The sequence below is a fragment of the Falco naumanni genome, chromosome Z (assembly GCF_017639655.2).
Source record: "Falco naumanni isolate bFalNau1 chromosome Z, bFalNau1.pat, whole genome shotgun sequence".
In the NCBI taxonomy this organism is placed as follows: Eukaryota; Metazoa; Chordata; class Aves; order Falconiformes; family Falconidae; genus Falco; species Falco naumanni.
The window spans coordinates 70229981-70257712 of NC_054080.1; the positions used below are offsets into that span (position 1 = coordinate 70229981).

General features: G+C 41.8%; 1 protein-coding gene across 13 annotated transcripts in view; it reads right to left on the bottom strand.

Annotated features, from left to right (window-relative positions):
* Nucleotides 1–27732, bottom strand: part of GHR (growth hormone receptor) — a 125435-nt gene that overhangs the window by 19882 nt on the left and 77821 nt on the right. For 7 of the 13 annotated variants that reach the window (XM_040580395.1, XM_040580394.1, XM_040580401.1 and 4 more), the window contains one exon: nt 417–522. The exons of 5 other annotated variants lie outside the window; for them this stretch is intronic. In XM_040580395.1, coding sequence (XP_040436329.1) covers nt 417–522 — 106 coding nt within the window. Of the gene's footprint in view, nt 1–416; nt 523–8179; nt 8214–27732 lie in introns of those variants that run through there. One more of the 13 variants, XM_040580405.1, reaches the window with a different exon arrangement.

A 27732-nucleotide genomic window follows, 5' to 3' on the forward strand; every position in this document is an offset into this window, starting at 1 on the left:
TTCAGGGAAAATGGATCATAATAACAAAAGCCAGAAGTGGTATCAGGTACAACGGAGAGGATTACTGATACACACAGAATACAGCTTAAGACTTGGCCCCTTACACCGTCACTTCAGAGGAATGTATCCCTAAGGTCCCACTTACTTTTCCACTTCTGATGACAGGACTCTTAATTCTTTGTCTCACAGGTGCTCCTTCAACAGCCACAAGAATTTTTGAGCAGGGAACAGTTTTGTTTGAGACTCTTATACTGTTGGTTTATGAGTTTATATATATATATATATATATATATAGTGACCAGTTCAATTTGTAAGAAAAATTATCTTCTGATTGATTGTTTCCAGTTTCTATGTCAATTTCCAGCCTTCAAAACTGCAGGCTTTTGTGACTGACTGGAGGAAACTGTCATACTGACCTGTACAACCCTTGGCACTCTTGGGGTAGATCTGAATTCCTTGTTTCCCACACAAGTCAATTATCAATGTTGTACACCCTGTGTGAGCTCCATCTCCTGAACAAACCTTAACAGAATGTGATAAATGAACACAATAGCTCAGCTGAATGCATTTAGGCATAAAGGCAGCAGGGTACTGAAAGAAAGGCTGTCAAACTGAGATTTTAAATAGACTAGAAAAGCAAAACAAAACATGGATACACACTTGCTCTTTCCCTACCCAATCCAGCAAGTTCTAGACAAACTGTCATGAATAAACCCACTTGCTTCATTCAAGATAATGCCTTGGCTGAATATGCAGATTCAGCAGTAGAAAACATGGAAAAACCTGCTAAATCTGTGGCTTCCACTGTGACTACTAGGAAAGTTTAGTAGAAAAGTTCCTAATCTTGCCCCTGGATTTAGCTAAACGTAAATGTTCAGCTGCCAAAACTGTGCTGCAAAAGAGTAAAATCTTCTTGCATTCTGCTCACATTATGCTATGACCACAGATTAACCATGGTCCAAACTTTGGCTCAGCCAGAAGAAACTGTGCCAAAACAGTAGCTAAAACAATTCTGCAGTTTACAGAAAGAATCATGAATGCAGATGTGCCATCTTTTCTGCTTATATTTGTTTGTGGGTCACTAGCCTACAGTTTTCCATTTAGCGTAGTTTCAATATTATATATTCTTTATTTTTTTTAAAAGAGAACACAGTATTGTAACTGCAGTTTACTGGAAGTTATATAGAGATGGACTTCAAAGCAAAAGAATACTAAAATCTAGAGGTAGCAGAAAACCAATTCCTTCAGAGATTAGGTCCTCTCATGTTTTTGTTGTTTGGTTTTTTTTTTTCTTAAAAGTCCCTCTAATAAAATTTAATTTTAAAGCGAGCTAGCCTTAGAGTGTGGAAGAGCAAGGAGCTGAAGTTTATAACTGAGGTGTAACAAAATAGGTTATCACTGTCTTGGGGAAAGTCCTGCTGCCACCAGAGCTCTAGTACTTCTGTGGGAGCAATGGTGGAGCAGTACACAAGTTGTACAGAAATGTCTCTTACTGGTATGGGACTTAGGTAGGTGAAATAATAATGAGGATATGAATGATCAAAAAATCCCAAGCTAACTAAACAGAAAATGAAAAAGAGGGTATATTTTTGCTGAACAAAAGGAATTATTTCTGATTCTGGTAATTTTAGAAGGTTTATGTAGAATTATCAGTTATCAGAACTTACGATACCTACCAAACCTAGAGCAAACAAAGTTACAGAAGAGTAACATGTCCCCCTATGCAAATCAATGATAGAAGAAACCTTACGCAACAGTATATCTTAATATAATCCATTCTCAAAGCATACACAATGCGTCATTGCTAGAACTTAATAGAAAAAGATGGAAACGTAAACAGGGGCATTAACTACATTTAAAATTAGAAACAGTTACGAAGATCTGCTGTGTTATTTAGTGTAGCTCAGATTTGTGCACTGAAAGTGAATGCTCTGTCAATTAGGATCTGCTCCCAGATCCACCAACCTCAAAAAATATCGGGCAATTTATTTTAATAAGGGCAGGTTGATACGCTGGTACCAGGAAATTCTGATTTGTCCAAATTGCACAGCAAATGAACAATATTTGCTGCCAATGGATGACATTTTAAACAGGTACAGCCTAGTACTAATAAATTGTCAGACATCACATATATGGAGAGTGGGATGCAGCAAGCTGAGACAACAGCCAGGTCACTTCCTCATCAGTCTGCTTGTTAGTCTGACTCAGCTTTTGCTCTAGGTACAATCTGTCCATGAAGGGCCAAGAGTAAAGCTCTGGAACAACATTTTTTGGAAAAGAAGATAATTTCACATCAATAATAAATGAAAATGCTTCTACATGAAGTACTCAACAGAACGAAAGCAAAGTTTAAAAACTCTAAGATGCTATATTGCAGGGAAAACTGATGGGAAATGCTTCAGTATATATATTCAGTATATATATTCAGAATATATATATATTTTCAGTATAAGAATATTTTGGGGCAAGTCTATATATTGTAATAGTTCTTGATAAATAACAATGTTTCGCTGAGGAGTATGAAAGAAGAATTTATGTTCACCTCTGCATTGAAAAATATTTTGGTGATGCTACTTCAAGCAATAATATGTAGGCATCACTGCATAACAGATGTGAGGTGTGCACAAGTGTTTTGGGGAATGCCAGAAGGATTTTTTAGCAAGTTTGCAATGCAATCAATGAACAAACCCCAAAAACCAACAGCAAAAATACCCTGGAGCTTGGTAACCGAATGAAGAGGCAATGGATCTTCTCTTTCAGGTTGTTCTCTTTCAGAAAAAACTTCTCCCTTTTTCTGTCAAGCGAGATCAGTGTAATTAAAAGCCTTGCAGAAGCAGAGCTTTTCCACAGCATCAAAGTCCAGTGACTGTGCTGGTTTCCCACACTGTCCGTGCTACTGAGCATCCACAGAACAGAAACTGATGTGGCTCTACTGACGTGACATCCATAAGGGTACACACAAAAAGTAAGCAAAAAAAGCTCAGGACTGGGGGAAAAACGATCACGCAGTATTACTCAGTACTACTGCCCACCAGACAGTACACGGATGAGCAAGAATGTGGACATGTGCCATGCTCCATGGCCTTTGGCATGTGCTTTCCAAATCATGCCCTCCCACGCGCAGTGGTGGAATCACACGGTTCCTGCTACAGGCAAGCCTTATCAGCTGGCCTGCCTGCATAAACAATGCATACAGGGAAGCAGAGCCAGAGGTGACAGCATTTGTAAATGAAAGGCAGTTGATGTAACAAACTCATTTCCAATTGTCTCTTAACTACTTACGTAGTTGTAATTCGATCGACATTACATTTTCAAGAAAGTATGTATAAAAATAGTAATGAATGATGTTTGTAACTGTGATGGTCATTGCTGTAGCTGTTCAGTATTGACCAATGTTATGTGGTAGGGCATATGAGGAAATATGGAAGCACAAACGAGGTCCAACTGGGCAAACAGTATGTGCAATACGCAAACATCACGAAAGGTCTTCCATGCCCTTCTCAGAGCAAACAAATTCTACAGCACTGACAAAAATCTCCAACACCCTTCTTTCTCCTCCACACGTACTAGCCATTTCCAGTCTGAAGCCCAGTTCAAAGTTAACAGCTGTCTAAAAGCAAACCCATTGCTCACCATCATGTGACATAATAAAGTCATCACACAGAGGTGAGGGGATGTCCCAGCTGAGACACAGCTGCTCTGAAGCCACCCGACATGGGTACTCAGAACCAGGACCAACATTTTCCAGAAAGACAAGCTGAAGTATAATCCAGCATCACCTGAACAGCTCCAAGCTGAAACCTCCCCAGATTCCAAGAGGAAAATACTCAGAGGATCTGAGGAGTAAGACTGTTCAGTGTGAACCCAGGTCAAGAACTGAAAATTTATAATTGCCTTCATAGAAAAGTCACGCTAGGGCACATCTTGACGCTCCTGACTAAATCTGACAACTCACCTCCCTCATTTCAACATCTGCTCATTTCCTATAAACAAGAAGCTGTGCAGAGGGGGCACCTCGACAGCACAGGGGGGAGCACTCACGCAGGATAACCATGTTTTGATCCGACCAGGGGACAGAGGGGGCCCGAGCCCTGCGGTGGCCGGGGCGGGCAGAGCCCTGCTGGGCCCGGTGCTGCAGTGAGCGCACCGTGCGTCAGGCGGCAGCAAACGGCTGCGCAGCGGCGCCAGGAAGGCGAACAGACGTGCCCGTGCCAGAACAACGTGAGTGTTTTTACAAAGGAAAAGTTATCAGCACAGTTAGCATCGGCAGTGACAGTGGACAAAGGGAGCAAAAGCAGGGAGCAAAAGGTAAAGAAGGAGAAAGACACAGGAGGAAAAAAGGATGAGACAAGAAGACAACATGTTTGAAAGAAAAGCACGAGAGGACATGTACGACAGGAGGACAGAAAAGGGTAGCAAAAGATGAGGTAAAGGCAGAAGAAACATACTGACGAACTGTAAATAAAATGTGGGAGCTGATGCAAACCTGCAATTGCTCCGTCACTCACTTTAAATAGTGAGGATGACAATTTCTTGGCCAGGCACATACATATCATGATAGTGTAGAGAAAAAATTGCATGTCTGGTATCACCCAAAAGAGATACTGAGGTAAGAGGCTGGAGGGGAAAGCAGGTAGCTGCAACGACAGTCTGAAAAGAAACAAGCAAGCAATGACGCAGTGCACCCATGTTTAAGGACACCTGCAGGATAATGACAGCGCAACAGAAAGACTGAGATCTTCCTCACAAATCTAAGGTTTCAGTCATGAGGTCCACTATAATCCGTGCTCCATAAAAGCAGAGCCGTGAATTTGCCAGGTTTTGTTAGACAGCCACAGCTGTGTATTGTCAATTACCAATGACACCATGTCCCAAACAGTATGTCATCACTGAAACAGTGCTGGTTATGTACAGATGCATCCTGATGTTTCTTACTTATTCCCCCTCCACACCCTCATTACATTTGAATGAAGTAACTCCTGAGGACCTCAATCTGGCCTTGTTCTTAACATTTGGTCCTTTTAATTCACGCTGCTTTTGGGAGACCAGAGTCAAGTTGTAATTTCTTGCACTTCCCATTGTTGAACTTTAAATCTACTTCTGGCTTCTGCAGACTTTAACTATTCCTCAAAATAAGGACGGCCTGATTTATGTGCAATAACACTTGCATACGTAACAGAAAAATCCTACTTTGTACTCTACAGAGATTTTAATGGAGTACAAGTCATCAGTCTCCATTTGAAATTTGAAGTAGAATTTGGTGTGTTTTTTAGTCAAGTGAAATGAGTAAACGAAAAATGCCAGTTCTATCCACAGAACTGATTGTCTTTGAAGGAAACTCCCAAAAGTCAGCAGCGATCTTGTTCTTCAGTCCAGGGGGAAGTTCCCAGTTACAGTCACCATATATCAATATAACGACTAAGGAGACAAAAAAACATCCAGAGGCTGTTACTAGCAGGATCATTTGTTACCTTCCACACCTGGAGTGAAATCCCAAGGGACACTACTGACCTGTGATTTAGAGACAGAATAAGAGTACAGGCACTGAACAGAAGTTGAGCCCTCAAAGCAGTCTGGGGAGTTACCTTCCATACTCGGTGACAGTGATGACTGAAAATTCTGTGTAGCTTTGAGTACCTCAAGACTGAAAGTCATGCTGATTCTTCACAATTCTTCACGATGAGAACCAGCCAATTATGTCTTTATAGAGACACTGAAGTATATAGGGGCTTATACTGTATTTTCACTCTTTTTGCACATCTGGACCGTATCTTTTCTTGGATGCCAAAGAGAATTGAATTGATTTCAGTATTTTAGAACATTCTGGCATGTAGTATTTCTCCTGTGCTTTTCAGAACGTCTGTTTTATTACTGTAGCCAGGATGTTTACTTGTTCAGTAACTCAGAGCTTTATTATTGCAATGAATCATGAACTATAAGTTACTGGTTTCAAAGAAGATGCAGTGAAATTTTAAAAACAAGCCAGAGAAGAATAAAATTATTTTCTGCTCTATTAGTCCTCAAACTTAGCAAGAACCTGAGTCTTTGCAGTTTTGCAGTGTTTGTGTTAAGAGCATCCTTTCTGGTGGATTTCAAAAGGAAAACTGCTGTGACAACAGTTCTGCCCCCTGCTTAAGTAGAGCTCTTGTAGACCTACCAAGATTGTCCTTTTTATAGTATTTATAAAGCAACAATCTCCACTCTTCACTGTCAGAAATGAAGCCAATATTGTGATACATCATGTAAAAATCCTGTTAATTTACAAACCAGTTTTCTTTGAAAAAAACAACGACCCATCCAGAGTACCAAGCTGTTCTCAAGGACATGACTAAACATACATGCTTTGGATCCCAGCTGGACTCTTGCACATGGAAGGGAACATATGTGACACATTTCAAGTTACAAACAGGGAGTATCTGATTGTTCTTCCCAAAATGGGAAGGTTGCTGAGCTGGATATATTTTAACTCACTCTGAAATTTAGGATGATGTAAATACCAAATGAGAGAGAAATCATGCCAATGATATTAGACTGATGGAATAAAGTTAGCAGTGGAAAACAGTGGAAAAAGTCCCCCCAGAAGTACTGGCGATTCAGCACTAGCATGAACAAAGCACTAGAAAACAGGCAAATGGGGAGCACTCGTGACTCAGAAGGGAGTTGAGCTTAACAGAATAATACATATTTTCCTTCAGCTTTTATTTCTGTGATCTGGCTATGAGCCTAAAAGAATCTTCTGATCATCTGTATGGCACTGAGGGGCCTGAAAGTAAGCCTCTAGACTCATCCTCATTTTACTACTGCAGAGGAGATTTGGACAAAACAACCATATTCAAAAGCACAGTGGACAGATTTATAAAGGAAATATCTCTTTTTTTCTTTCTTTCTTTCTTTTTTTTTTCTTTTTTTTTTTTTTTTGACAGACTGCCAAAAGTGATTTAAGTTTTATGTATCCTCTGCTGGACTTGACTTTCTCCAACACCCGTTCCCTCTTTGTGAGAACCAAGTGCTGTCAGTCCTGGGCTTCTTAGTCAGGGAAGAGTCACAGGCAGAGGTGGGTGGTGGTGGTGCTTTTCTTCTCAGTACTTAAAATACAGGCTGCAGAGATGCATTTGAAGTTTGATCACTATTGAAAAATGGGCCTTTCTCACTTGACTTGTTTCCCATCTTCCTGCAATGTCTTTTCATAAACTAGGTTTTTCAAGTAGCTACAAGAGGTGTTTAGAGCAAAGCCACGATTTTTTTCACTTGGAAGCACAGCCATTTCCTGACTGGACAAAACAAAGAGCAAATATTCAACTTTATTTCAAAATATTCAAGATAAATAAATATTCAACTAAAGACTAACTTAGGTCTCCAGAATTAGTGTTACATTAGTCTTTAGCAAGCCTAAGAAGACTCTGCTTCTGACAAAAGCATGGACTTTAAGGATGCTATGACATGGAGGGGCTCATTCCCCTGAGCTACATTCATGCAGAAACAATACAGTTTTCATGGTTTATTGAGATTAACAAAAGATTAATATGCACTGTCAGTAAGGGTACATCTAATGATTCTTTAAAACAATCAAGGAAACATAGGTCAGTCAAAAATGCTCTTACATACCATCTGTAATAGTATTTCCTTCTCCTGTAGAAGTTTTCCAATATGCATTTAAAGTCAGCAGGTTCTGGACATCCAGCTCACAATACATTAAGAGCTTTGCACATGCCCTCATTCAAACTATTGTTCAAATAGTCAAAATATCTCCCTAAATAATACAAAAAATCTCCCTAAAACTACTGTGACATATGCATTTCTCTGCTTTTTGCAATGGGAAAACTGGGGAAGAGTAGAGGTTTGTTATGCGAACCCCAACTGAGCTTAGAAAGTGGAAAGGAAGAACAGTTGCCAAAGCCAAAACGATTACTCAGAAAATCCTGGCACCCACAGCTTGCTTTACTGTGTCAGACACTGCATTGCCAGGCCGTTAGGAAACTCCATTTACATTCAGGTTGCTATCTATCTATCTATCTATCAGATATTAATCACTGATATATGTGCTACAGATTGACACTAGGTATTACTACAAGATACACCTTTCCTGCTCTGGAGGCCCTGTAGGTCTGGAAAGCCTGAAGGCAGGTACTGCTGAATTCAACTCCCGCACTGATCGTGCATCACCCCACTACTGGCTTACCTTTCCTTGTTCTCTTCATTTTTCTCTCAGTATCCTTCTGCTACTCTGTAAGTGTCAACAAATGCACCATTTAAGCTGGCAGTCATTCTGTTGATTTTCCTCCAATGCCTTTAGTAAGAGAAAATTGAGCTTACAACAACCCACAGATCACTTGTGTGCATTTAGCCAGATTTCTGTATCTTGACTACAGTCTTGGCAACTGTTATTCCACCTACACCCCGGCACGGTAAGTGAAAGAGTTTGCTACTCAGCGTTCAAGAATAAAGTTATAATCACACTATTTCCTCAGCAATAACTGCACGCTGTAATTATACAAATGACCAGAACTACATTTTTGGCACTCTTTTACTTCGATCCGATTCTTGATTATACACTAAATCGTATTGTCTCAGTTTATTTAGGCTAACACTGAATCTTGATGACCCTGCAGGGCCTGTGCAAGTTTGGAAAGGTGAGCTGAATTTTACATTATGATCTGTGTTTCAACAGAATTTGCCAGAGATGGCTGCAGATTCTTTACCTTGAGATTTATAGTGCTGAACCCCACATCTAACCTTTAAATATTCCTGTATTTTCAGTCACTTTAGATGTTAGGTTGAGCTACAAGCAGCCCAGAATAAGCAGGCAGAAAAAGGCAGAGGAAACAAAAAAGCACACAGAAAGAAGACAAAACCCCAAATCTGTGAACTTTAAATCTGAACGACACCTATACTTGGAAGCTGCTTCATTTTAAATGCATGTTATAGAAAGCAACTGCTAAACTGATTCTAAAAATGAACCTGAATTTTGTGACTCTTTGTATCCTGAAAAGCTGTATTTGCAACAAGAGGTTTGCTTTTGCCTGACTGTGTGTCAGAGTCGCCCATCCCCACGTAGGAAGGGTGTTTGATACCCCATGCGGGCAAGTAGTTGCCCTGGCCCCCCACTTTGGACAGCCGCCACCTGTCCCTGGACACCCCGCCACAGCTCTGCACTGCAGCTACTGCCTCACACCACACAGGGCGGCGGACTGGGGTGAGGGAACACTTCCAAGCCAGTAAGGAACGGTTGCTCAGTGCCAAGCTGATGTCAAAGGTAAGGGATTCGAAGCCACCTACAAGTCTGGAGAGTGAGAGACAGCCTCACACAAACTTGTGGCACAAGGAAGGCCAGTGCTCCCTGCAGCCTTACTTGGTGAAACAAACACTTGGCTGAGCGCTTAGTGATTGTCAGAGAGGTCAGAAGCCATAGCAGGAGACTGGCTGAATGATTCTACATAAGAAGGTAAGAACTTAAGATTTCAGTGACATCTACCTACCCATGAACAGAAAGCACATCTGCAAATATACATGTGTGGTGAAGTAAGTGACACCAGCTCTTCCGTATTACAGCACAGGTAATACTTATTGTGGTTTTCCAGTCAGAAAATAAATCCTGAACAAACTGGTGTTTGCCTTAAGAATCAGCCCAGGCTCACTCACAAGCTGTCAGCAACCGTCAAAAGACCCCCATCTGAATCAAATGCTGATTCTTTCAGAAGATTCAATCTTTGTTATTCCACATAGCTACAAATTATTTTTTAATGAAAACAGACAAAAAGAAAGAGTAAAATCTTTCCGTGGAAGGTTGACATTCAAGAAGCACATCAGAAAGGCAGAAGCTACAGCAAAATATTTGATCTCAAAAACCTCTCAACAGATGAAAAAAGACAAGGTAAAAGCAGTCTAGAATGTATTGCAACATTTCAGACCTACTTGCACTAGCTGGCATGCCCAAGAAGTGAACTCATCAATAAAAGCCCATAATGTTTGCTCTTCATCATTGATTTTGAGGCCAGAATGACCCTGAATAGTCAGACAGGTTTACATCAACAGTTAATGTTCAACCCTGCAGACTGTGAAAAACACAGCTTTGTCTCCTAAAACACCGAAGTACAGACTCTACCAAAAGAACAACACTATTTCCACTAAAAAGCTCTTCCTCAGCAGATGTTCACTAGCACTGAATGCTGGCCACAACGCTGGACTAACCTCAGGAAGGCTGAGCTTAGCACTTCAACCTTGCTTGGATGCTTATTTGCATCTCTAGAGACAAATTCTTCAGCTTGCAATCCTGCTGGTTTTAGTGAGGCAAGTGTTATAGGGGTTGTCCCACGGCCTGCACAGCAGAATTGGAAGTCTCTGAGCAAGGCCCCGTTTGTGATTTCCAGCAGCCTCCTTTCACAGCTGGGCTAAAAGTAACACTAGATCAGGGAATGCAGTTATGCTTTGGAAAATATACCTAGAGAGGTTATCTTGATTGCTTCTGCCTACTCTGAAACACTCAGCACTGTGCTGCATATAAAGATCAGTCTCCAGAAGGAATATGCATCCAGAAGGAATATGCAAACTACTCAGGGGGTGTTTAAAGCTCAAGACAGCATCAAAACCTGCAAAGTTTTGAATATATGGTGAACTTCAGTGTTTCTGTCACCTTGTTTATGTCAGTGGCCAAGACAACACTATACTGAACGACGTGAGCCGTTGTACTCTGACAGTTACTCCAGAAATAAAATGCAAACATTTTCTGCTATGTCTGGACAAGATATGCTGTTAGGATGTATGATTAGCTACTGCATGTGGACCTAGCACATCACAGAGTCAGGTCCAAGATAATAAAAATACAAACAATACTAGCTATTTTACTTTAAAAATAGGAAGAAACTGTTGGTAACTTAAGAAACATGAAAAGCTCTCTCTCTCCAGCTGCTCTTAGAGCTGTTTCTTTTGAACAGGTAAGCAAAAATATGGATCACATCTGACTAACAAATTAATCCTTACTGAAACAACAGAGAGTTGAAATACCTATCTGCTTAGTTTACTCTTCCCACCCCCGCCCACCCCCACCCCCCAATCTCCAAGCAGACATCTCCAGTAATGGTCCTTTAACTTGTAATATTTAAGCTCACCCTTCTCCCCTGAGGCAGAAGAGTAATATAATAAGCAAGAGGGACTGACACAGGGAGAGAGGCCCCAGCGGTAACACAGAAAATTCCCTGGTTATTTTACTTCTCTCTTCCCTCCCCTTCTCAGCAGCCAGCCAACAGACGCTATGGCTTCAGGACTTGGAGAAAAGAGACGTACAGACATGCTCTTCATATGCTTTGTCCTGGTGAAAGCCTTCCGATGTTACAGCAGAAGAGAAACGGCAACAGCTGTGAGAAGAGTGGACAGCTGAGCTGTGAAGGGTTGCGATCCTGACAGTGCTCAGGAGCCACATTCCCCACGCAGCAGCATGTGGCCAGGATCAGCTCTGCAATGGATTTCTGAGCACACACTGCTGCTCTTGGGCAATGCAAACATAAAATTAACGGTGCAATTACAATCCACAAATCAGGAGCCCTTCTTCACACTTACAGGACCAGCAAAGAGTTTTGATATAACTGTCTTATGCTGTTCTATCATTATGTCAGGCTCCCAAGAACCTCATTTACACTGACCATGCTCAGTTTGGTCCCTTGGTTGCCCATGAAGGATCCAGTGCTGTCAGGGATTTCCTTAAATATTTCAAGATACAGCTAAGAAACCTAAACAGTAAATCAAATCACATCCTAAAATAATGTATTTGCATTAAACAGGAGGAATATTATATACAATAGCTACAGGCTGGATAATCTCTTCGTGGGTTTTCTGCTAGTATCAAAGCAAGGGAGCACAGGAGTCTTTCCGGGGTGCAATCTGTTCTGTCTGATCTCTACAAACAAGCCTGGCATCTCTTCTTTAACAATCCCAGCACAGTGCTGTCAAAACTCTCCCCCGCCCCCTGCCCCCCTATGCTCCCCAGGGTGTTACAGACACGTGTCACTGGTGTTGCCTGAAAGCCTTCCTTGTTCTGGGTGGGCTTTAGCACTTCTTTTCTCCCTGGGCTCCTTGGCATGCTTTCTGGTTGCAAAGACATGGATTCTTGCCTTCTAACTTCAAAGGGCTTAACGGATGCCCCTAAGGAATGAGGTAATGAGGGCAGGTGCTCTGATCTGCCATCTGGAGATACCGATCTCTCCTCCTTGACTGCAGTTCAGTCAGATCCTGCAGCAAAAAACAGCTGGCCCTGCCACAGGAAGGAGGTCGCTCCCTCTTTTTCCAAGACTTTCTCTCTCCTCCTCCAAGAGCCTGTGTGACCAGGTGGTATGCTGGACCAGGGAAGGGAAACAGGCAACGGTTAACACTTTGGGGAAGAAAAGGAGTATTTTCCAGCCAAATTGGTTCCTCAAACCAGCTTCCCATGTCACTGCAAAAAAGCTTGTGCCAGCACGTGTGAGGCAGCATGAAGGTTTAGGAACAAGCAGCCAGGCACAGACAAGCCCAATTCTTGCACTTGCAATGAAGCTCTTATTGGTGGGAAAACCAAACCAAAACATCACCTTTGCTCCTTATGAGGTGCCTAAACCTGAGTGTCAGTGATTCTGCACATCAGAAAAATTATGTGAGGGCACATGGCGTGGACTAAAAAGCTGAAGCAGAAATCCATTTGGTCCGTTGTCTTGACTTGTGGTGTGACTCCAGCACCATGAATGAGCACAAGACGGGAGAAGTCAGCTTGCATGGTCTGTACTTGCCACCCATGGACTTACGGAGAGTAATTTATATTGATTAAATTAACCTGAAATTCTGGATAACACCTCTGTATTGATAATATAAACAGGTCCAGCAATTCTGGCTCTGACAAATCTGAGACAGGTGCATATTAAAGAAGAATAAGCAAGCCAGTTCAGGGAATACTAATAGCTGGAAGTTTTATACCAACTTACTACCCAGCTTTGCTTTGCTTGAAATTTGAAAACCAGAATGTATTTTTTTTTACTTTTTCAGTTTTTCTTGTTCTTTAACTATGCTTTTTAGTTCTACCAGAAAGAGTAAATGCAAATGTCAAATTATCATTAGAAAGATTAATTTTGAAGTATAAATTGTTCCAACAGAACCAGGAACCAAGAACATGGGAAATATTGATGTACACCTTATAAAATGTCCAGGCTCATTTCTAGATGACTAAGCTTGAAGTAAGCATCCAAATCAAATCACAACGTATCAAAGAAGAAAAAAGGGGAAAATATAGTAGTCAAGAGACTGCAGTTATAACTATAAAGGAAAACTGAAAAACTTCAGTAGTTTTTGGAACCTTACCTTAGCATGAGAGAGAAAATTTATCAGAAGATGGGAAGAGTGGTGAGAGTAGAGTGGGTAGACAGTGTCCACATGACAGAACAGAGATACATGCCAGAAACATGTTAAAATGTTTAGCTAAGAATGCCATCTGCTAAGTCTTCCCTTACATACCCTACAAAATCTGGTATTCAATCACTTGATGCTTTGTTATAATTTATTCATTTGAGGTGAAAATCTTGGTATCGGGCACCTGTCTTTTATGGAAATCTCCATCTGAACAGTTCAGCTGTGTAGAAACACAGGTTAGAGAAAGTGGTTTCCTCATGCTGAGTATTGTGCTGGTTTTAATTTTGTAAAAAGCTTTTCAAATAGGAACGCACCATCACCTTGTGGAAATCTGTCCCAACGCCATCATGCATCATGGTGGCAGTGTGCTGCCCACCTTACCTTCCCCCACGCCCCACTCCAAGCCTAAGCCACAACCATCTGTGGATGGAATGGTGACTCAAGACATCTTGCTGGTATGCAAACTTGACTATAAGTTGATTATCTTACTCCATAAATAGTGGACAGCCCAGGGCCTGTTGAGCTCTCCTGCATGGCACCAGGCTGCAGGCTGGGATCTCCCCTCGAGCAGGGACACCTCTCAAGGTACTTCTCAAGGTTGAGAGATTCCTTATCACAACAGATTCCCAGTCGGTGATTAATAGCATGCTAAACTGAAAGCTAAGTGACAAAAGGATTGATTGTGCACGTACAACCCTTTAGACATAAACTGTTACCTGAGTCTGGGACCAGGATCAGATCCAGCTGCACCTAGACTCCCCTCTGAGGAGGAGTTCAGGATGCAAAGGGGTCCTTTCTGAACGTCATGACTCAACCGGAGGGTCTCCCTGACAGTTTTGTCTGACCCTGTCCTCTGTGCAGTAAACATGTACCTTGCCATCGAATCTTCTCAAACCACTGCTGCATCTACCATTGAACTTTGTTAACTCACTGTTTTATATCAATAAAGTGCATGATTGCTCCTCTCTTATAAATGAAGTGCATGACTCCATCTGCAACGAACATAATGAAAGGCTTCACATCGTGCCTAAATTTGCACTGGCCCCCTGCATGGGGTATAACTGAACAACATGAGGTGCAGATACACCTAGTACTTTTATTAAAGTGACTGCTTATATAATGCTATTGTAGGTCAGCATAGGTCTCAGTCTGTTGGCTAAATGTGCTGTTACCTGAGCTGGGAAACCAAACCCAGGAGTGATCCCTTTTGAGTCCTGAGGGCACAGAACATGGTGACACATGTTGGAAATTCCTATGACAGTGTCAAAATGCTGACAGATTAATCTACACTTGGCCCCTGAACATCCCTAGTATGTCTCACCAATCTATAAATCAAATGTTCTTACAAGTCTTCTTCTTTTAGAAATCACTCAGCAAATATTTTGAGCTCAAATCAGGATCCTTTTTCTCATAAAAGTGCCAAGCCCTTTCGAAACCATGTGAACTGAGGAGCATATTAAAGTATCAATTGCTTAAGCATCTAGAAAAGCAGCACTACAAAAAAGAAGTCTTTTCTCTCTAATGCTGCCTAGCAGAAGGTAAGTCAAAGAGCCATTATCCATTACCACTGCAGAAAGCCTGTAAACTTCTTCCAAATAGCTGCTGTCACATTTGGAAGAGGTGGATTTGCATGATGTGGCTCTCTGCTCAGGTCTGCCTCACCCAGCTGCACTGTGTGACTTCAACAACAGAGTTAACTTCTGAGGATAAAACCACAATGGTACAGAGGCCAGGAGAGTACATATGCATACATGGACACACATACACGTCTCTCTTCCACCCGCTTCAGCAGAGGTGGAAAGAAAAGCAATTTCCTATCCTAAATGGTTTTCAGCTACCTAGGACTTCCCATCCTGGAAAAGGCAGTTTAGTAGGGAGATCCACAAAAGTAGAACAGATGACCTGGGATTGATTATTCACTGTGTCAATAAATGAATAAATAAATAAATAAATAAATGGGAGAGCTAAAGCAACCAGTGAGTAGCAGGTTCAAAGGAAATAAAGGATGAGCTTCCCCATTCGAGTTCAGAAAGTCCCTATTACATGGCATTTAGGATCCTAACATTTTTTACATCTGTATGCTCAAGAGGAGATTTGTCAACTTTACAGGAAAAAATATTCAAAGGTTTTAAATATCAAGGCATCACCTCTGGCTCCATTCCCTCCCCCACCCCCCCATCCCCCACCGCCAGAGACACATCACTGGAGGAATGCTGAATCTCCAGGGCTTGCTCCATCCTTCTGCTCTTCAGTGTGTGTTTGGTAAGCAACCACTGAAGATACAGGAGATAAGATGCAAGGGTAAAGGGATTTTAAGTCTTCCTTGGCTTACTGTTTTAAAATCCTTTTGAAAAGCGAAGCCTGCAAGGAAGACAGACATCAGTATCCATCAGTGGTGGATATTTGAATATTTAAAATATTTTTTCTACTACAGAAACTGATTAAACTTTATTTCATCTGTCAGCCTAGGCTTGTCATCCATGATACAAACTTTCTCTTCTACTTCTAGTCAAGAAATCCTGGGCAAGCTCATGTCAGTTCATAGCTCTGTGATAAAACTGCTATTCCATTTTACTGCCCCAAGGAAATCTGAGCTCTGTATAATGTATATACGGAGAGCTCAGAAAGAGGAGTACGGCAAGGGTGGTAGCATGAAACTGACTGTTTCAAAAGGTGTGAAGTCCTGTCCTCTTCTCTTGAACTCTGTCCTGTCTCCTGTCTATAAACAACACTCTCAGGCTCCCTTACAAGTTACTATATAACCACCAGTCTGGGAGTGTAGCCAAGCACGGGGAGGTCTGTGCTACATCCCCTGTTTAGTCCATGGGCAAAGGTGATTTCTTCAGTCTTTTTATAAACCAAGGCAGAATGCCGTAAGGGAGGACATACCAAACTGTAAGGAAAGGCAGCTGAATAAAGCCCTTCAACACGTAGTCATTTAGCACCCATATGACGGATACTCCTGACGCTGTGAAAAAAACTCCTATTAATTTCTCGGTTACCAGAATGCATACAGCATTCATGGTGGTTTTTAGCTTGCTCCCCAGGCAGAGCTGTGAAAAGCAACAGTGACTTGAAGAACTGAAAGAACAGACTATTTCCTGACCTTCTGCCATGTGCTTATTCTGCTGCTGCTGAATAATAGGCCATATATGATTTATTTAAAGAACTGTGCTCATGTTTAGCTGAGGAGACCCTTATTGCTGGCTTGAGGATGCACTAAATCCTTGAATGGGTGACATAGGAAGTGTGCTAATTGTCCAGGCACAAGATATGATAATGTTAACTCGAAGATATACTAGGTCCTTGAATGGGAGTGTGCTAGTTGTCCAGGTGTGAGATATGTTAATGAGTTCCCAGAAAGTTAATGAATAGACATGAGTGACTTGTATAAAGAGGGGGCTGAAAGGTTCCCTCGGTGTGCATGGCTTTGGTGGAGCGATCCCCCATGTGCCCAGTGCTGCCAAATAAAGATCACCTCTGCTTGCTCATATATTGGTGACTGATTCTTTAAATCACTTTTTGGATTTAAAAATTGAGATTGTACCAGAGGCAGTCAGAAAAAGATCTTTGCAGGTTATGGCCTTTGGCTCCCACCTCCCTTGTAAATCTTGTGGAGCAGTTCATGCAGCATTAATTATCTGTGACTTCTACACTACACATGAAGATAAGGCAGAAGATGCACAGCTTTTGGGATTCAGTCATTGATGATGTACCACAATCCAATTCATAGATTAATAGGAAGGCTCAACAAAGTGAAGGGGCCATCATGTTTTTTAAGTATGTAAACTGAGAAGAGCCAAAAATACCTCTCATTTTAAAGCTCTGAAGAGCCAAATGTGAGGTACTGTTTGTGAGCCCTGTGTGGTAGTGTGGCAGGTCCGAGGACATACTAGTAAGAAAACGTGATTAGTGGAATAATCTAACCCAAGTCCACAATTAACTTTCACACATTTCAGTGGGAACTGAAGACACCTGGTGCTAGGCTCCTAGGAAGGCATGACTCAAAGGAAAGGCACCATTAGCATTTTTTTAAGTCCAGTTTGCAAAAAGAGAATAACTAACAATCACGTGATGGGAAAATCAGACAAAAATTCCCTTTTATGGTATTTTGGAGCACCGGGGATCTCAGATTTTATCACTTAACCTAGTGACAGAAATCCTTTTGCATTTTCCATTTTCTCATTTGTCTTCTTGTCCCCCCTTTTCCTCCCTGAACTTTTTGCTTCCGCTGATGAACTCTCTGCCCCTTTCCTCAAGGTGCTTTCCTTCTACCCTTATTTTCTTTCCTTTACTTTTTGAAACACTGGCCCTGATGTGTGAATGTGGGAGCCCGTGAAGCACTGTTGCTGAGTGCCCAGAAGAGCAGGCTGCTGCCAAGGGACAGACCGCGGTGCAGTCCCAGGGCACAGCTCCGTTTTCTCCTCAGGGCCAAAAGTTCCCAGCAAACCTTCTGAAGTGGGAAGGTGGAAACTGGCTAGTCCAGCTCAATCAGGGTGGTGGTGGTGGTGGGGTATTACGAAGGGATCTTGGAAGTAGTACAGCTAGGGTGCATCTGACAACTGTGCTGCCTCCTCCACAGGGAACACCGAGCTTTTGCTATCAAGACAACACCTAAACAGAAAATAAATTTTGGTGAACATCTGTGTGAATTCAGTTTTGCAATTTAACATGTTTGCAATCTGAAGTCCAGAAGGGCCCGTGAGAACTACAGCTCTGCTATGTGACTGTGAGGACTTACTGAGTTATGTTTAAAGATTGCAACAATAAACACATCAAATGAACTTCACAAGTATTACAAATGAAAAGGTATCAATTCCCTAAAATACTCCAAAGCTGTCTCTGAACTGCTGCCACAGAATCTTTGCCATCTCTTATAAAAGCTGTGTATAACTGTATATGTGCAACTGTTGCAGCATTTAGCTATTTGTTACAGAATATATAAATCAGGGGTCCTCAAACTCTTTAACCAAGGGGCCGGTGCACGGATGCAGTGGCAGGCAGCCACCTGCGGCTGCTTGGTTCCCCCCCCCCAGCCCCCGGCGGGGGGGTGGGTGGGCAGGGGGGGTCTGTAAATATCGGGGGCAGACTGAGGACGCTGGGGGGACATATCCAGCCCACGGGCCGTAGTTTGAGGACCCCTGATATAAATCAATTTACTTTTCGTCACAGGCATCCTGGTGAGAAACCGCTTGTCCACACAATGTCAATTTCTTGTATGAAAACCATCTTTTAAGTTCATATCAAAGATACACTGAATTACATACATGATACACTAACATTTAAACAGCTATTTAGAAAGCTGGCTTATAAATTAAAAATGTCAGGATCACAGTGACTCCTGAGCAACTTAAATCCTATCACTTGCACAAAAAAGACACAAATTCATTAAGAAATGAACAGAGGGTGGGACTGGCTCTACCATGCTTACTCATGCTGAACTGGGTGTACCTAAACAATTCCCCCATGGGACCCTTCTACAAAATGCAGTACAGGCCTGTTCAGATTAAACTGAGAAAAGAAATGTAATAAAACATTCCCTTTTTACCGCCTTGAAATACTAACCTATTGCTCCTAATGAGAACAAACTGGTGCACTTCTGGCACAGTGACTACATGAATCTCAGTCACCAGCAGATTTATGTTTTCTTTTTGCAGCTCTAGTGCACAGTGGAAAAAAAGACATATGTACACAGGAAGAAAATATGTAATGAACATGAGCCAACCTTCCTGAATGCCAACTGCAACAACGCTGCCTGGATGGGAAAGGCCTAATTGCTGGCGCCCCATAGCTGGCTCAGACATGCTCTTTGCCGATGAGATTTGCATCTCTTTGGTATGAAGCAGCAGGCTGATGAGATGAAGAACTCCAGTTCTAACTTAGACTCTGGAAGAAAGTAGGCTGTAGGGTTTAGGTAGAGCTTTTCTGTGTATTTCTTTGCTGGTTAATTCCTTGCGTCTCAGTATCACAAACCTGTCATTTGCTTCCAACCTCTTGTCCTTATCACAGGATCTAGTCTTCAAGATCTTGTGCTCAGTCCCACTTTTGCTGTTCAGAAAACCCTGATCTCTTCTTCGCTTGCCATAGTGGTCCTCTAATGCACAGAAAGCTGCTGTCCAGGTGCCTTCTCTTCCACCCCATCTAAACTGGCCCAGCCTAGCTCCTTGGCTGCATATCCATCACTCCTGCTATCCTGCGCTGCAGAACACCCCTGGATGCAGGACTGATGTCTCTGTTGTCAGCCAAACATGGACCCTGGATGCTTCTTAGCTCATCTGCCTGGAAGTTAGCCAATGCCAGATCACCTTCAGGGAATATCAGCTTGACGTTAACAACCGAGTGGCAGATAACACAAGTAGAGGCTGTATAGAGAGCTGAATCCAACTGCACTGCAGGTAAGCTTATTCTAAAGGACTATCCAAACAAAATTTCAATACTTTCAGGAAGCTTCTGGAACATGGAGAGGGTCACAATCAGGAAGGAGCCCCAAAGGCATGCAAGCAGATAAATAATGCAGACAGGCATCTACAGGGCCATTGAGACTCCTTCAGCTCACATCTACACAGCTGCACAAATAAAACCCTTGCCCATATCCCTTTACCCCAGTTTAGTTCTTGTCCCCACTAAATTTGAACCTCTTCCCTCCTCCACACTGCCTTGGCACCAGCAAGGGGCTAAATGAACGCACACAAGAGACAGGCTTCCTGCTCTCATTTCCAGCACTTGGCCATGTCCCAGCCCACAGCAGCTGGCTGTGGCCGCTGAGGGAAACTGCTTCATCTCTGCAGCCCTGGGACAGAGCGTGCTCAGACAGCCTCTGTCGGCAGCACACACAGGCTTGTCAGTGCTATTTGCTAGGAGAGCCTAAGCAAACTGTGATGTCAGGGTCTTTGGAGATTTTAGTTACTAAAAGTGCAAGCCAGTTTCTACTGAGCACACACATGCACACAGAGCACTGAGAATTCTTGTGGGAGTACCAAAATCTGAGCACATTTTCACAAACACAGCAAAAAGACAATTCCCCAGCGAGCTACAGGCAACTGGGAACACTTCAGTAGGAAGACAATCATAACCACATGAAGGTGTGACCAACGCTGCCTACAGTCAGCCTATCAGTAAGCTTGGAAGCGCAGAGGAGCACACGAAGTTGCGCTTCTTTATGCTGCATTTATTTATGAGAAAGACGGAATAGTTTAAGCTAGGATGGACCTCTGGGGTCATCTAGCCCAGCCTTATAGCCAAAGCAAGGCCACCTTCAAACTTAGATTAGGCTGCTAAGGGCCTTGCCCCACCCTGCTCTGAGCATCACGAATGACAGAGATCCTGTGGCCTCTCCAGAAAAACTTGCTCCACTCGCAGGGGAAGAATTTTTTCCTCATGCTCAAACCTTTCACCTTCTGTTGCAGTTTGTGACCCCTTGCTATTTTTTGTGCGTAGCTCTCAGAAGAAACTGGCTTGTCCATAAAAGCTCGTGTAGGTAATGGAAAACAAACCCAGTTTCTTCAGCTTCCCCTTGTATATCATGTGCTCCTCCTGCCCTCTAACCATCCTAGTAACTCCCTGCTGGACTGCCTCCAGCTTGTCAGCAATATTTGTAAGTATTTATACAGCTCCACAGATTGCACAATCCTGCCAAGAACACACTGACTTAACAACAGCAAAATAAATACTATGGAACACATTTTACAGATCCTTCACGATTCATTAAAGAAAATGATTGCTAGTGTAGTAGATCTGGGCACTAATTACAGCAGAGTACCGGGCAATTTCCATAGGCACATTCTACAGTAAGGTTAAAAATTAAAGCTTGTGTAAGAATATAAATATTAGGTACAAAATGTCCTGGGGAGTTTGGTAACTCTAAAAAGAACTAACTGAAACCATATTTGGTGTAAGTAGAGGTTACAAATTTTCAGCTGCAACTCTTTTCTGTTATAATATTCCACTTCTAGCATGGCTACACATTTCTGTGACGTGAGATTATTTTGGTGTGCTTCTGAACAATATTTCAGAAAAGAAAACCTCATTAATCACCTTCTACACTTAGGAACTGGAAGCGCTCCTTGTGAATGAACGCCAGTCAGTTTGTCTGAACTTGTGTCTACAGAGAAGCTCTTCAAATCATCCAGCCCCTGCCTGGGAAGCAGCAACGGACAAGAACTTACCCACATAGCAAAGGTGGTTACCTTATCCTACGGCATGACTTTGTAGCCCTCACACAGGATTCTGTGGATTTGTGAGGCCACAGTTGAGCTCTCCTTGCCCTCACAAAGACTGTCTCCTCTCTTTTCATTATCCAGACAAACAATGGGGAAAGTGGGGACCATGTGGCAGCAGTTATGATATTCCCAAAGGAGGATAAAAATGATGTATTTCTGACAATGGTTTCCATTGTGAGTAGGAGGGCTGCCAACTCATTCATATATTCCTAACACCAAAAACTGTTAGTGGCTTTGGGGAAATGCAAGGCCAGGTTTCCTGGAAGCACCCTTCCTCCACAGAGCACTGCAGAAGGGGGAAGCAGGCAGAAAAGCTGCATCAACACCACTTGATGCTACTTATCCATATGACACCAGAGGTGCCACTCTACCCCCTTGGTCACGCTGTCACGGGTTAAGTGCCCATACAAGGCTCTGCACTCTGATGTTCACTCACGACTCAAAAGATTGATCCTACTTCAACTATATTTAAAAATACACTTTCAATCTAGTTTTTAGATAATAAAATCGAACCACTTTGGATTAGGCTGCAAAGGCAGGTAAAAAAAACGCACTGAAAACATCAGTGTTTATAAATCACAGTCTATCCAGTATGTAAAGGACTGCAGTCATGGAGTTGAGCAAGAATGACAGAAACCTTGCAATGTAACTCCAAATATTTATCGGTGGCACTACTTTAAAATAAAAATAAAGAACACCAAAACAAACAAAAAAATACCTTTAGGAATCAGCAGTATGATGCATTTGAAATTGAAGGGCTATGTAAATAAGATTGGTGCAAGTATATTTAAGGGCCAAATAACAATTTCAATTAAACATATACTGTCTATTAATATATTTTTATCATAATTTGAAGTAATAAAAATAGTAACAGTATAGTAGCAGCATTGTTAAACAAGGTGATAGAAAAATATTTTTTCTTTAATTCTGTCTCTATGTTCTTAGTAGCAGGAAGTTTTTCTGTCTGTCTTGGCACCATCATTAATATCTTTGCTGTTGGTCTGCCTCTTTTACACAACAATGTGATAGCAAGAGAAAAAAAATGAAAATGAAAATGTGGACATTATGCTGCTAAAAAGCTTCTGGACTTGGGAACAGGAGGAAAATCTGTAAATGTTGTAAACATATTTTTGAAGATCAGTTATGGAGGTGTGTCTTCTAACTCTTATGCATTTCTGATACACTTAAATAACAGATGAAGCCTGCTGCTGAAGACAAGTGGAAGTCATGTGCTTGATTTGCAGCATTACCTAAAAACCCGTAACAGCTTGTCCCCTTTCCCTCCCTATCTTTACAAAACAACTGTTGAACTCTCCTAACAACTCCCTGCTTCAGCCTCACATATGCCTTTCCTATCTGGCACGGTACCTTCTGCTATGATTTCCAAATGTCCTCTTGACACATGCTTGTGCACGTACTGCTGCATCTGCTACTAATTAGGGAGGGATATTTAGCCTGGTTTGAGAATGAGGCTCTTCAACAGGGAAAGCAAGCCTGAAAGTTAGAAACCTTTTCATTGCATTTCTATTAATTTTTACAGACACTGAAATAAAAGAACCTATGAACCTTCTCCAGAAGGCCAGCGTATCTGTGCAAACAGATTCAGGTTTCTTCCCAAGATGCCAGAAATTGATTTCTTTTCCTTCCCTTTGAACTACCAGTAAGACTGGCATTTTTCCACATACCTGTCCATGACAGACCTTTGTATCTACAGTTGTTAAAACTCTGTCTAGGCTTGCACAGACTGAACAAAAAACTCATACTGCCTAATCCAGTCAAAAACTATAGTATGTCCCTGCAGAACAGAAACAGTAGACAAAGTAATCAACACATCAGCAAATGTACACAACAGACAACAAAGTCCTTATAAACCACATTAGTTTAGAAGGCTTTACAAACATTTTGAATCAAAGGAACAGAACATTTAGTGCCAATAAAAATGTGCTAAATTGAAGTACATTCTTGTGAATGTTAAATCAGTAAATATGGTCCTGTTAATGCCACAACATTTCCCTAAAGGACAGGTACTTCAAAATACAGCATCTATCATATTCAGTAAGTTTGTACCCTGACTTGCAGAGTAAATTTCCATACCCACAAACAACAGAAGGATGTGGTCATCTATCTAACAGTCTGCAACGGTGAGAGTAATTTAATTCAATGTTAGATCTCCGTGATGCACATAGTGCAGTCAGCAGCCTTTACAATCAGTGGAGAGAAATAGGTACGATCCACATAACATTTTATGGACATCTACTTGAAAATGAGATGAATCATAGTTGAAGCATGCCTGTTATTCTTGTGTTATGGTCAATCTATCTCCTATAGCATCTCTAGCCACAAATGTCTACAATTTCCCCAGAAATGTTCAGTAAGGAACCCTGACTTTCAAAATCCAAGTGGCTTGAGTCCCACAGTGACCATTTTTTACTGCAGACACTGGATAGGCCAACTGAAGGAAATGCTTTGCCGGACCTGCAGTTATGGAAGAGCTGGTAGGGAATGCGAAGATCGACAGCAGCTTCAGCTGTGCAGACCATGACAGTTTCAGAACTGGTGGAGGCAACAGAAGTTGCTGTAAAGGCAACTCTGGTCAGACATATACAGGTTTTTTCCCCACAGTGAGGGTGGTCAAGGATAGCAGCAGGTTTGCCAGAAAGTCTGTGGAGTCTCAATCGTTGGGAACATTTAAACCTTGACAAAGCTCTGAACAACCTGATCTAATTTCAAAATTAGCCCTGCTTTCAGCAGGCAGTTGGACTACTGACCTGAAGAGTTTTCTTCTGATTTAAATTATTCTGTGACCAAATGGTTCCATGACTCAATGGGAACCATGTGGACCAGCTGCTTAACTGTTAGCTAAGCAGGCTGTAGCTCTTCAGTTTAATAACATGGGGTTCAGAGGTTCAATTTTGGATGAAAACAGTAGTATTTGGAGATGTGGTGAGAACTTCTAGGGCTTTTCAGAAGCGGGGCTTTCTCACATTCAAAGACCCAAGGTGATTCCTTCCCTGCTGCTGCAAAGGAACACAAAATTGGTAAATTCTAAAGAAAGAAAAAGAGACTCTGCCCCTCTTGATGAGCCAGCATTATGCAGCTTTCACTGTACAAAGCATTTTTTAGAGCTTCCCTGAGTTTGATTTCCCTCATATTGGTATCCTTACCCTTCCCTTTCTTACTTCAGCTCTCTTTTATGCATTTTTAGTCTTGACGTGAATGGCAATACTAAAAATTACTTTGTTTACTCTCCTTATATTCATGTGAAGACAAGACATTAAAATATTCAAGACAAATATGCAAAACCATATAATTAACATACACATATACACACTTGCTGCTTCTGTTTCCATCTAGTGGCCAAACGATGTTTAACTTTTCCTAATCTTCCATACCCGGCTCTTCTTTTTGTCTTATTCCGAAGAGTTATACCTAGCTCACAAAAGAGCTAGGAAACTGGTATCTGTAGAACAAGGTATGAAATTCTGCTGATTCACTGCAGGTTTTTCACCATAATAACATTTAGAAACAGGCTTCTTACACATCTGGCAGCAAGAGTAGGAAAATGATAGTCGCACATCTCTAAACCCACCAAGAGTGTTTCCAACAATAAATCTTACTGTCTCCCTGGAACTTCTTACTATTCCTCATAAAAGAAAACTAATCTGGAAAACACTATTTTAAGTGTTGTGCCTCTGTCAGTAGAAAATGGTGCCACTCACTAAGAAGGAAAGGCCATAATTATGAGAACTCCAAGTCCTGTTGACAAATGGAACAACTTATCATGTCCAGGACAAACATTATAAATTAACAATTAGTTAGACAGGCAGGGAGTTAGGTCTCACTGTTCTGACAAACATCTCCAATTTCCATGACAATACTGCATGTAGATTCCAGTTGAGTCTGCTCATAAAGTCATGTCAAGGCATCATGAGCCTGACGGGCTTAAACCATGATTTGTTTTCAGAGTGGAATATGTCTACTTTTTAGAGAACCACCCTAATAAAGATCCTTAATCATTCTCCAAGGTGTAAACAAGACTGTCCAGTTTGTGACTGTGGATAGAAAGGTCAAATTACACACCAGCATGGTGAGAAACAATTTGCTAAATCTGAACAGTTTGTCTGCTTGTTTCTGCTGGCAATGTAACTCAATGTAACTCAAAATGTAAAAGCATACATTTTATGCTGTGTAACCCAAATCTCAAAAGCATAGGAATGGGTTCCTGCACTGACTGTGGTATGTATGGAGATTATATAGAGAGGTTTGGATGTTCATTAACTAAAAATATTGCCTGCCTTGTTGTCATGTTGTTTTATGTTAAAAATATGTTTCTACAGATTCCCTTTTTCCACTAGAAAAGAAAAGGCCTAAAATACTTTCTGCACGAACCCATTTTGTATTCATAGGCAGGGAAAAGCAGTATGAACCTTCTTCTTTTATCCCTCCTTTTTCCAGAGAAGTTTCATACTCAGTTCACCCTTTCTAATTGCTCTGGTCTCTCAGTATTTTCTTTGTTTGCATTTCCATGTTTTGCCCAGTGAGCACTCAGAACCATCGATCTGGTAGAACTGCTGCCCTTCAGCACAGTTTTACCATTTTCTAGCACTGGTTTCCCTGAACCACTCAATAATTCTGGCAATATTCCCTCATGCAGTACAATAAATCCAGGGAACACCTTTAATTTTGAGCGTTATTGGGTGCAAAGGGTTCTTAGCTGCTTACAGGATGAAATTAGGGCCTAACAGCCATACTTATTGCTTTGAAATGTAAATGTTCTGCCAGGGATTAATGAATTACCTTTATAGGACTGTAAACTGCCATACAGAGCATTTGTGAAAATTTGTTCCTACAGGTATTTAAATACTAATGCAACTGAAAATCAGTAAACTCTGAACGTTACTCACTCAGAACACAGATACCCTGTTCCTGACTTTCAACTTAATACATATCGGATCATGTAATTGTTATAACTGTTACAAAATGTTGCTACAATTAGTAAGAGTATTGCAACCTGTAGGGATATAACCCCCTACAGCTCCACTTTATGGAGTTGCCCTCTATATGTTAAATGGTTTGGTATCAGTTCCTCAATAGAGGTCACCTCTAACCCCCCACCATCTCAGCCCATCTGGGATCATACAAGCACAGAATAATTTAAATGGGAAGTCTCTTTGGTGGCTATCTAGCTCACTTTCGAAGAACGGCCAACTTCAAAGCCAGACCAGGCTGCTGAGACACTTACACAAGCCCATGCTGAATATCTCCAAAGATGGGGTTCCTGCAGCCTCTCAAGTGTGCTCCAGTGCTCAGTCACTTGGTGAGGAGAATTTTCTCCTTATGTCCAGGCAGATGCTTGCTGTTGCAGCTCGTGACCACTGCCCCTTGTTCTGTGTGTACTTCTGAGAGCAAACTGGCTCCACCTTACACCTAACTGCCCTTGCTGTACTGAGGATTGCAGAAAACAGAAACCCGACGCCCCTTCTTCAGGTTAAAAAAGCCCCGTTTCTTTAGCCTCCTCTACACCAAGCGCTCCATCCTTCCGTCTGCGTAGTGGCCATCTACTGGACCCCGGTTTGTTGTTATGTCTTCTGCTGGGATGTCCCACACCATAAGAAAACCGGACACAGCACACCAGAGTGTAACAGAGCGGAATGATCTCCTCATTTGACCTTCTAGCAATGCTCTCGACAGTGCAGTCCGCTGTGTGGCTAGCCTTTAATCTCACCCATCATCACCCACCTCTTCTTTTCTGTCTTTTCTGTTTTCTCCTCTCTCATGTGGCACTGAAAAATCTTTCAAGAAGCACCCTGGTGCGAGGATCTGTACAGAGCACACCTTCATGGATTCACCATTGTTATACAGCATGACCCATCATACAGTAACACTTTTTTCTTTGCATATTTTTTTCAGGTTTCAATAGCCTTCACATAATTTCATAAACACATCTCTCTGTTTCAAAAAAGTTGAAGTATATTCATAATAAGTACGTGAAACTGTCAAGATGTTACTTGCCAGAAATGTTTGATCTCAGCAGACTGAAAAGGCAGGAAGGAAGATCCTGGGGACTACAGGCCTGCCAGACTGACCTTGGTGCCGGGGAAGGTCATGGAGCAGATCCTGAGTGCCATCACGCAGCAAGAGCAGGACA